This window comes from Spea bombifrons, chromosome 8, assembly GCF_027358695.1.
Source record: "Spea bombifrons isolate aSpeBom1 chromosome 8, aSpeBom1.2.pri, whole genome shotgun sequence".
NCBI classification, from domain to species: domain Eukaryota; kingdom Metazoa; phylum Chordata; class Amphibia; order Anura; family Pelobatidae; genus Spea; species Spea bombifrons.
Window position 1 is genome coordinate 4,465,913 of NC_071094.1, and position 11,744 is coordinate 4,477,656.

At 40.3% G+C, this 11,744-nt stretch overlaps 2 protein-coding genes across 2 annotated transcripts; both read left to right on the forward strand.

The window, feature by feature from the left end:
- Positions 1-388: 388 nt before the first annotated feature.
- Positions 389-3,762, forward strand: LOC128503012 (histo-blood group ABO system transferase-like). Its single transcript, XM_053473015.1, has 6 exons — positions 389-432; positions 920-979; positions 1,633-1,698; positions 2,150-2,185; positions 2,488-2,622; positions 2,709-3,762. The coding sequence occupies exons 4-6, from the start codon at positions 2,151-2,153 to the stop codon at positions 3,448-3,450; spliced, it is 912 nt and encodes a 303-aa protein (XP_053328990.1). The 5' UTR covers positions 389-432; positions 920-979; positions 1,633-1,698; position 2,150; the 3' UTR covers positions 3,451-3,762.
- A 2,897-nt stretch (positions 3,763-6,659) lies between these two features.
- LOC128502639 (histo-blood group ABO system transferase-like) lies at positions 6,660-11,371 on the forward strand. The gene is made up of 6 exons (XM_053472503.1): positions 6,660-6,708; positions 7,523-7,582; positions 9,155-9,214; positions 9,743-9,778; positions 10,262-10,396; positions 10,619-11,371. Exons 4-6 carry the CDS (start codon positions 9,744-9,746, stop codon positions 11,304-11,306), a joined length of 858 nt encoding a protein of 285 aa, XP_053328478.1. The 5' UTR covers positions 6,660-6,708; positions 7,523-7,582; positions 9,155-9,214; position 9,743; the 3' UTR covers positions 11,307-11,371.
- Positions 11,372-11,744: the final 373 nt, after the last annotated feature.

Here is an 11,744-nt window from a genome sequence, read left to right on the forward strand (position 1 = left end):
CTATACAATCCCGCCCTTAGTGTTAAAATGTTTGGAATTAATAAAATCATTCTTAATGCCACCTGAGTAACAGGTTTATGGGTGTATTCCACGTATCTGGTAACAAGGAAGAATGATTCATTTTTATCTTTCTAAAGAATTAATTATGATAGATTTAGAGAAATCGTGAACCTTCCTGAATTCCATGACTATATATATTTATATATATATATATATATATATATATATATATATATATATACAATTTTTTTATTATTATTATTATTATTTTTTTTAAATAAAACTACATTTGTTTATACAACAAAGTTGCAAAAAAATATAAATGTATAACAAAGTGATTTTCCCGTTTATTGTAGGGGATGGACATTCCCAAAACAGATGGTACCTTCTTGGCTTATGTCTTCTCCTTGTGTTCTCCTTTTCATTTAGCTGGTGAGTTGATGACATCGAAAACTATCCTTAAATAGGATCTCCATGGACCTCAAGTCCTACATGACCAATATAGAAGAAAATATATCCTATATGCAATATCTGTATATATATATATATATATATATATATAACCTCCAATTCTCAAGTCAAATATGAATTTGGTATCCTCCTTAGGTGACGCTCTCATTCCATGTATATGAGGCACAACAATGAACACTTTTCATAGGCTTCATCACATTAAACCCTCTGTATTCTTAAAGAAGCATTTTCTTGTTATTATTTGAGCTACGTGGATTTAAACAATTGACTCCTAGGTGTGTCGGCACCTCCAAACCCTTTATTTACCCCAAATAGATACCCATTTCCGACACACGTCCTTTTCTTTTATAAATCCCCTTTTTAAATCTTTTCGTGGTCAGGCGACTTTACGATAAAATGTATGGCACGTCTGCAGCAAACCGAGTTTTGTTACACTTCTGTATTTCAGGTATAATTTTAAGGAGAGCGAATGGCATCCCACGGCCCTATTTTTCTGCAAAGCTGAGATGTGAGTATAGGGTGGGAGCTTCCCGGGCCTAGTAGCTTTACCATTATGCATTATACCAGTTAGGCGTCTCCACCATTTTTCAACGTACGTCGTTTGTACTCATACCCATCCCTGGGAACGCTCCAGGTTTGGCCAAGAAGCTTCGAGAACTAGACCTGATAACAGGGCCACTGGGACAGAGCTGGATTTCTTGGTGAGAAGGAGTGGTGCCGAGCATCACCAAGTCCGTACTCCAGGTTCCAGCACCCTTTAATGGCTATTGAGAGGGAGACCTCCTGAGGACAAGCATTGGAAGGTCTCCAAGTAGAGGGATACACTGTATGTTTCTAGAATTATCATCTGATACATTGTCATACCTGAGAATTTCACCCGGCCGGCCCTTTGTCGTTTACCCACTCTTGGTCTTCATGGGATTTGGGGAGTAGAAGGGCTTAGCCGGAAACACGTAGGGTAGAGTTAGCCCTCCGCAGACCTCTTTTTAGGAATAATCCCAAGATTTGTAGGAATGCTGGATCCAATATCAGCCTTTGCTTCATCTACAACCTTTATTGCATTCTATAGCAGGAACATCGAGGAATCTGTGGGTAGTTTTGATGCCACCTACATTGTACAAGATCTCGTCATTTGGCGATACTTTCCTTTTTCTTTTGTAGACCTAACCATAATACTGTCAGCAATTCATCCCACTTGGACCTATTAAAGGAGGTGAAACTTGAAAGGTAACTACAGTTTTTGATGACGTTACCATTAAATTAGTGTTACTGCCCACCGGAATTCCAATGTACAGCCGTTAAGCTTCTGCGCCTTTCTATCTGTCTCTCCTGCGCGGCTCATTCTTTATTTGCGTCTCGTCGGCGTCCTGTTTCCCTGGTTCTTTCTTTCTGAGTGTATATCGGTCTCTCTCTTGGTCTGTCCATCTCTGGGTCTCTTTAAATCTTGTGTCTGTAGATAAAGACTCTCTAGTAATATCAAGAAAGAGGACTAGCGAGTTCGGTGGGACATCACGCTTTACGCCATTGCCGTTTTGTGGTCAACAATATCATCTTTCCTTGTCTGGGAAATTCTAGACTGTTTTGGCAGCTAAGCTAATTCATACTAATTTAGGTAAATATGGGGGAAATTATTCTTTAATACAGAGCTTTGCACATTAATAAATTCTTCTCTTTGCAGAATGCTTTACGAGAAGCCAGAGGCCCTCAAACCCCCGTGAGTTAAATTTCTTTACTTTTGAATATATCTGATCAAACTAAGTAATGATGACCTCCACAAAATGCTGTCAACAAAAAGAGACAAAAAAGAGGCGGCCCTGGCACTTTAACCCCTTAAGGACAATGGGCGGTCTCAAAACCTATTGAAAACAATGCATTTTGAGCCCATGTATGGGCTTTGTCATTAAGGGGTTAAGGATGTTGGCTGCCCAATGACCTAAGTGGGGCCGCTGGCTGGATACAGTTAGAAGCGCAAGGTGATTTGTAACTTTGTAACGATGTATACTTTACCCTTTCTAGGAGAACCGACGTGCTGATGATGACGCCTTGGTTTGCGCCCATAGTTTGGGACGGCACATACAACATCGACATACTCAATGCACAATTCCACCAGAGAGGCGTACGTGTCGGAATTACAGTATTTGCTATTAAAAAGTAAGTGCATTTTATTTAAAAAGTGTCCAAACAACAACAAAATCTTATTTTTATAAAAAAAAAATTTTTTTATATATATATTTCAGGTATGTAGTTTTTATTAAAACCTTCGTTGAAACAGCCGAAAAGTTCTTCATGGTCGGACACGACGTGAACTACTACGTGTTCACCGATCGCGCCGATGAGGTCCGCCAGTACAATATTACTCTACCGGCGGGGAGACGTTTGGTCGTTTTGGAAGTGCCCGCTTATAAAAGATGGCAGGAAGTCTCCATGAGGCGCATGGAGATGATCCGCGACTACTCTCGCCAACGATTCGTCAACGAGGTGGACTACTTAGTGTGCGTGGACGTAGACATGAAGTTCACCGATGACGTCGGCGTGGAGATTTTGAGTGATTTATTTGGAACGCTGCATCCCGGTTTTTATGGAGCGCCTCGGTCACGTTGCACTTATGAGCGGAGGTCGCAATCCGAAGCCTATATTCCGGCTGATGAAGGAGACTTTTACTACGCAGGGGGTTATTTCGGGGGTACGATAGAAGAAGTTTACAAGTTGACTAATTTCTGCCACAACGCAATGATGGCAGACAAGCAAAAAAACATTGAAGCCGTTTGGCACGACGAGAGCTACTTGAACAAGTACTTTTTGTATCACAAGCCAACCAAGATCCTTTCTCCCGAGTATCTTTGGGACAATGGGTTCGGGACGCGAGAATTCCTAAAAAGAAGAAGATTTGTTGCTGTTCCAAAGAACCACAACGCGATCCGGAACAGGAGGGAAGCCGGCGCCAAACGAAAAGTCACAGAAAAATTTCACCGCTCGTAGCTCCGTTTTGGATTTCTCTTCGGGCCAACGAGGGCCTTTTTGGACATTAAGGCTTTGCCCGAATACGTGCCCGTGTTCCCCGATTATGATCCAAGTTCCTGATTTTGAGCTGTCCACAAAACCTTTTTAAGTAGTGGATAAAAAGAAGTTTACAATACGGAGCGCAAGTTTCTTTGCATACCGAGGAGAGAACCTCTATAAAAAAAATATATGTATATTATATCATGCGCCTGGGAAATTATAATTATTTATGGAAATATAATAAAATATACCATGATTTTATTGACTATAAGTTGGACTATATGCAATACTAATAATGTAAAAAAAGGGATAGTAAGTGTATAGAACACATTCAGCCTCAAACCTCATTGGTCTCGTCCCTATAAAGGCTGGTCTGGCCCCTTTAACTGCCGCTCCATCACACCTATACCTAAATATTATGGTGGTAAGGAATTTGGATGCAATCTCGTAAATAATATGTGGCCAACGGCCGACAGATGACGCGTGTGGCTTCCTTCAGGGTACAGACTGCTCGAACACACACAATTTACTTGCTACTGGCCTTAAAGTGCCAGGACAGACTTTAGCCCCTAGTCTATTTCTGACCCCTCCGACTATAGCAATATTCCATACACAAAAAAAGAGAGAGAAATGGTGGGAGGAACCAGCTAATCTTCTTATTGCATCATCTTTCTTAACCCCTTAATGTCCATTGAAGAGTCAGGCACATCACGAAAAAAACGGTCACTTAACGACCTATGACGTGCCTGACACGTCATGTCATTAAACAAGCTTAGAAAGTGATCTACGATCAAAAAAATAAAGATAATATGATCAAAAAATGGTATCTGAAGAAAGCCATTCTTGTCCTGAAATAAACAACATAAAACTTGTGTGGGCCGGACTGGCGACCCTGGCCGGACTGGCTGATAGCTGGATATGGGAAGCCACACACTACGTTTTTATTCTGACAGAGCGTGCCTGAGAATATCTGCATGTGAGTATGGGGTGCCAATGGACCCAAGCATGGCTAGTCCTACATACATGACCAGTTAGCCCCATCCCTGAGCACACATGAACCCCTCCATGGGAAGAGGGAGAGCTCCGGGTTGCCTGTAGTTCCAAGGTGTGCAAATGATCTCACAACACCAACTTGAACTCACAACACACATTGTCACCCTGTAACACATCTTCTTGGCTACTGCACCTTAAAGTGAATTTTATGAACGTAAAACCATATCTGGGAGCTCTTTGGGTTTCATGTAGGGTATCTGGGGGAAGCCCACTTCCCTGGGTCTCCAGTTTCTTTTTTGTACTCCAGGCAGGGTAGCGGCATTTGGGCACACCCACTGAAGGCGATTTCCACACTGCCCTAGGCCCGAAACAGGACAAAAACAGGCCCGAAACAGGCCGCCCCTCAAGTCATTAAAAGGTACTGCATGCCTTGAAGACACGGAGCTCCTATGAGGGCCTTTTCGTGCAGCCTACAGAGGCTGTGCTGAGCCGACATAACCTCCATAAGGGCAAATGGGCCAATCAGAGATCTCCCCTGGAACCAGCCCATTAAGCATCAGCGCACAGGGGTGCTTGATCATCCAAGACCAAGATCTGCCTCCTGATTTTGCAGTAGGGGGGTTGCTGCTCTGTGGTCCTAGTTGGCCTAGGCCAGAATTTGTCACTGTCCACCCAAACAAGTGACTAGCCACATGCACACTTATCCCTGTCCCTTCCCCGTGTGGTCCACAGCTCTAGATAGCCTACCATGGGAAGCTCCCACATATAGAACCCTGTGATTCCCTCATACCCAGCAAGAAAAGAGGGGCATCAGAGGAGGAAAGAGGGGCATCAAGGAAGTAACGAGGGGCATCAGGGGAGGAGGGAGGGACAATTGTAGAGGAGAAGGGATTTGTGTCTCAAAGGGCGACACTTGGTAGGCAACGTGTGTGTTTCTTTCTTATCTACAAGAGGAGGGACATAATCCGCTCCACACAAGACTCGCGGTCTCCCTGCACTCGGACGGAATACATTGTTACCTCTGCTCTCTGACAAAATGGAAAAAAAAAGTGAGTATATCTGGAATTTTTCTTGTCGTATTTCATTTCAGATTTGCATGCAAGTATTAAATTGCCACGCAACACTCATCCCATAAAAAACATATACATATGTTTTTAGTTGTGACTTAGAAAGAGTTAAAACAGGCGGATTTGGACTGATCTCATGAGTTTGATTGTGAGAGTGGGCGTCCTTGCGGTTGAAGACCGGGGTCCCGAGGGATTTAATCGGTAAACCTTGATATGTTAGTGTACTGATATCGATATTTATGGTTGGAGATGTGATATATTTGCCGTAGGATTCTACCGATGAGAAAAAAGGACTGAAATTTCTGCAAAAACATTCAAAATGTGTAAAAAAAAATTAAAAATAAATAAAATCACCCAATGCAAAAGTCTGTAAATGCCTGTAAAAGTTATTCACCTCCTTGCGTTGAGGACGACAGTCCAGTTGGTTCCTCCGGCTCAGATATCTCCTTATCTCTCTGCGTTGGGGGCTGGGGCTTGTATCTGTGCATATTGATTTTTTTTCTTCTTTAAAAAAAAATACATTTTTAAAGGCAAATTGTGTTTAATGTTCCATCATTCGCTGAGGGTCCTAAGGCCCTTCGAAACTAGTCCTTGGGGTTGCCATGAATCTTCTACAAAACAATTAGAATGTATGTGTTTGTGTTCAATTTAAGTTTTTTTTTTAATTATTAGATTTTCTGTTTTTATTATTAGTGGTATTGCACAGAATGTTGCAATCGAATGAGATCATCATGACATCACGTTAAGAATTTCCTTACTAACGCTAGTGGATCCAGTAGAATTAATCATGAAAGATTCAGCAGATCAGAACATTCTCTTGACAATTTAAAGCTATAAGAATAACTTTTTTATGGAAATTAGAAACAATTATTCAGGGAAATTTAAAGAAAACTGTTAATTCCAAATTGCGACGCATGCGCTGTCGTGTGACAGGTGGTAGAGAAGGGTGGGGCCAAAAAAAAAATGTTTTTATTTAAAAAAATGTCCAAAAATCTATACTTTTAGTATAATTTAGGGTATAATGTCAGGTTGCATTGTCTTTTAATTTAACGTACACGCAGCTGCAATCTCAAGGGTTAACACGTCCCGTGTCGTCTGTTTTAGGGGACAATCTGTTTCAGAGGAGATGGTGTATCCTGGTTACCTTTTCTATTGTTTTCAGTTTATTTTTTGGCTGGTGAGTTTAAGACGAGGCGATGTGCTGTTCTCATGTGTGCCAAGGGCATAAAGAATATCGGGACCGCTCCTAAACTCCTGCTTAACCCCTTAAGGACAATGGGCGGTCCCTAAAGCCATTGAAAACAATGCATTTTTAGCCCGTACATGTACATAGCCTCCATAGTAGCCTTTCCCAGCACCCCATGTCCATACAGGACGGCAGGCGCAGAGTTCAACGCTGGGGGGAGCTTTGGCGCTGCCTTGGGTGAGACCTTGGGGAGCCCTCCCCTTACGAAAAAATTACTGCAGTTTTTCTGAAGTAATACTGCAGTTTTTTGGACATGAAAAAACTGCAATACTGCACTTTTACTGCAGTATTACTGCACATTTACTGCAGTTTTACTGCATTTGTACTTCACTGTACTGCAGTTGTACTGCAGTTATTTTTGTACGGAAGCACAAATGCAATAAAGCTGCGGTACATTGAATTACAAATGTAGGTTTGCAATATAAAAAAAAAAGTGCAGTAAATGTGCAGTAAAACTGCAGTACAGTGAAGTACAAATGCAGTAAAACTGCAGTAAATGTGCAGTAATGCTGCAGTAAAAGTGCAGTATTGCAGTTTTTTCATGTCCAAAAAACTGCAGTATTACTTCAGAAAAACTGCAGTAATTTTTTGTAAGGGTCAGCCATACTTCCAGACCCTTAGAAGACACTAGATAGTAGGCGATAGTAAATTAAATGTAACAATAGGTTATTTGTCCCCACTTATTATATCTCAACAAACTAAATGGTGTAATAATAACTTAATTGTACCCATCTTCTAATTACAGGTACAGCTTGAAATACATACAATGGCAACCTGGCATCATACTTACCTGTCCCGTAAATAAGTATGTTACCAACAGCATGTTTACACTTTTACTATTTGTGCAACTGGTGGCGTAACTCAACGCTGGGGCCGTTTAAACCAGAGGCCAGCTCTTAGGAGAGCTTACACTCACACTCACTATAACACATATGGGTCTTTCCAGAAGAGGGGAGCCCTGGGTAGCCAACCCTAGGATGTTCTCGGTGTCACATGCGCCGTCACCCAGGAGCATCCAGCAAGGGGTTCTACAGCCCTAAAAGCCCCATAATGTGTATAGAAACAGCAAGGAATGGCTTTATAAATTAAATGGGGTAAATAAACCCATTGTTCATCTTGTTCATACCAACAGGCCACAAAGTCACATCAAAAGCCGTGTCCCATTAGCAATACCTCTAAACACGCTCATGAAACAGAATAACTCAATGCTTCTGTGAAATACTCACAAAGATAACAGAGACATTATGATTAACTTTAATAATGTCCACAAAAAAAGGGCGTGGGGGGGGGGGAAACAGAGCCAGGACAAACCATCAAATGGAAACCAATGTCGATGGATAGGAAAATATTTTCTAAACTTGTTGCCATTTGAATTATTAGGATAGGATAACCGGGTATATAAGAAACTTATATATATAAAGATGGAGGCAAAACACACAGGTACTCCTTGCTTCTGTGTCTTTATTGAAACATATAAACTGCTTCTCTTCCTGTTCAGGAGGAAGGAGGCGATAACAACATAAACTTTATTTATACTTATCGTAACCATACAATTGTATCACATAGGCCAGGGGCGTCCAACCTGCGGCCCTCCAGCTGCTTCAGGACTACATCTCCCATAATGCTTTTTCGGTAAGGGGCTGGCTGAGGAGTATGGGAGATGTAGTCCTGCAACAGCTGGAGGGCCGCCAGTTGGACGCCCCTGACATAGGCTATAGCACTGTGAGAGCACTTTCAGATTATATCTCAACAAAACTGACTGATTTATTACGGTAAATGGTCATGTTTGTCAAATAAAAAAAATAAAAAAAAAGATAAATCTGATTCCCCCCCAAAAGTTATTATTATTATTTTTTTTTATCAATCTGGTACTTTTTATGTGCTTATAATGTGTCATTATTGATTTCATCATGTATACAATTATTTATTCATTATTTTATTATTTATATAATGTATAATTATTTTCAATGTAATTTACTGATATATTGGAGACCTTTTTAAAATACGGCACAGCAATGCCACTTAACTTGTTATTTTTGGGTAGCATTGCAAGTGATGGAATTGGTAACTAATTAAAAAGGAGAAAAATAGAGACTAAATACTAAAAATATTATTTTCAAGAGACAATTTAAAACAAAAAAAAGAAAAATAAAATAAGAAAATCAATGTAAATCTACTTTATGGTTCTCTGATCTTTCATTGATGACGGTTACCTATGATGAATTAAAATTTTATAGCAACTACCTCCAAATATGTATTGAAAAATGTTTCAAACATAGGAATTATGTGCTTAACTAAATTAATAAATTATATATATATATTATATCTTTCTATGTGGCTTTTCAACCTCTAATTATTGTTCAATATCTTTCCAAAGCACAAAAGAGAACATTCATATTTCACATCTAAACCAGCTGAAAGAAGTACAATTGGAGAGGTAAAAATATACCCCTGAGTAGTGACTCAATGAGCATCGCCTCATAGCCCCCTTTTTTTTGGGGGGGGGGAATGAGCATTGACTATGTCAGAGTAAGTCTAGGTTCTGGATTCTAGAACCAGCAGGACCAACTTAGCCTGTTCTTCTACAGAGCTCAATAAACCACCGTTGAAGCGCGTTGAAGTCTTGTAAGGAAAGGCCATTCAGGTAATTGTAGGTGTGCAAACAATAAAAAGGACCCTTTGGGGGTCTATACACTAAAGGGGAACATCTATGCATTTTACATATGCTGAGTATGACACTCCTAACATGTAATTCTAGGTAACTGCTATTTCAGAACATCCCCGGACCTCTCCTTGTTCTTCTTCATGTAGAAGACATGGTGGGTGGTTTAATGAGATGGGAGTAAAGCCATGTAGCCATGAAATGACCTCTTAGCTTCTCTCATCTTGACATTTCTTTCTCATTATGCCTACCATAAATGAAGAAAACATTATTATTCTAACCTCATCTTGATTCTGTCTTCAGAATGTGCTACGAGAGGCCTGATGTTCTTCGTCCACCGTAAGTTTCCTTGACCTTGGTGTTCCCGGCTTTGCGTGTAATTGGAATCGGATATAACCAAAAGCCATATGGTTTTATATATTCTAGATACGTTCTCCATTGCCTACAAATGATGTCTGACCGAAACATACCGAAGCTTTTTTTTTTAATGTTGGTCTCTTTGCACCTTTGTGCCCAAATCACTATTATCCGGAAAAGTAGCACTTATGACTATCGTTGGATACGTTCCATATTACAGCTCTGTAGAACACGATGGCTCCATGTATTGAATAAAAGTACACAATAGTATTATAGTAAGGTGAATAATTACACTGCGGGAGGACAAGAGGTTCCTCCATTTCTTTGAATGTATCTTGTGAATTACGCAAAGGTGACGGAATTTCCTCATGCGATCTATAAAGATTGTTATCTCTGAAGAAGGCTTTAGTGCTTTATGAATAATCAAAGTGACATCAGAATGATAAGGATCTTTACAATTTCTAGGAGGACAGATGTTTTAGCGATAACTCCCTGGCTTGCACCCATTGTCTGGAACGGCTTTTACAACAGAGACATTCTGAACGCCCAATACCACCAGGCTGGAGTCCGAATCGGTCTTACGGTGTTTGCCATTAAAAAGTAAGTACCAAGGCTTGTAACTTTTAGACATTGTATGATTTATGTCTATAGCTTATGTCTTATTTTTATAAAAGCTCTATATTTTTATTTTATTTTTGCGACAAACGATATCAACCTCTCCAATTGTAGGACACCATTGATCTCCCAAATAAAACTTTTATAAAGTCTACGCTAGAAAAATAATGTTTGGCTTTGTGTGTGGTGTTTTTTATTTTTTTTTAGATATGTTATTTTTATCAAAGATTATATTGAAACGGCTGAGAAATTCTTCATGGTGGGACACAAGGTCAACTATTACATCTTCACCGATCGTCCCAACGACATTCCCAACTTCACTCTCGCAGAAGGCAGGTCTCTGTCTGTTCTTGAAGTCCCCGGATACAAAAGATGGCAAGATGTTACCATGAGGAGGATGCAGATGATCAGAGATCACACTCGCGATCGCTTTGTCAATGAGGTAGACTACTTAGTGTGCGTCGACGTGGACATGGTTTTTTCCGAGCACATTGGAGTGGAGATCTTAGGCGATGTGGTCGGAGTCATCCATCCTGGGTTCTTCGCAGCATCTCGTGAAGCTTATACGCATGAACGCCGACCAGAGTCTGCAGGCTACATTGCTGTAGATGAGGGGGACTTCTATTACACGGGGTGTTTTTTTGGGGGTGCAGTAGAAGAGATTTATAAGTTGACTAATTTCACCCATCATGCTATGTTGGCAGACAAAGCGAAAAACATGGAGGCTCTCTGGCATGACGAGAGCTATTTAAACAAATATTTTCTTTCTCACAAACCGACCAAAGTCCTCTCTCCTGAGTATGCCTGGAATAATTATTATGGCTCTCCAGCCGTCGTAAAGGTAAAAAGACTTCTCCACGTCGACAAAGACGTCAAGGCCGTCCGAAGCAACTGACCAGCGTGGATAATATACCTCTTTAGCCAATAATTTCCTTTTATCCGTAATATTTTATTAAAACATCATGTATTATCCTCGTAAGGGTGTGTATAGCAGCGAACCCTTTACTCCTTATTTGTTTGTAAAGAATTATACTAGAACTTGTTTACAATGTGACAAGTCGGAATTATAGGTATGATTGTTGCTAACAGGACTACCAGAGATGGTACCACCAGTAGCCTCCCTGATCTGCCACAGGCCCCCTATCAGGATTTTGGAACCTGGTAGCCCCATTGTGTGCTTTATGGGCCAGTGGCCCCATAGTTTAATTGTTTAAAGAATAAGACATCTTGTTCAAAGAAATTAATTGGTTCTTTTAAAAAATGTGTAGTATTGCTAATTATAATAGCAATACTACTACTATAATAATAATAATAATAATAATAATAATAATAA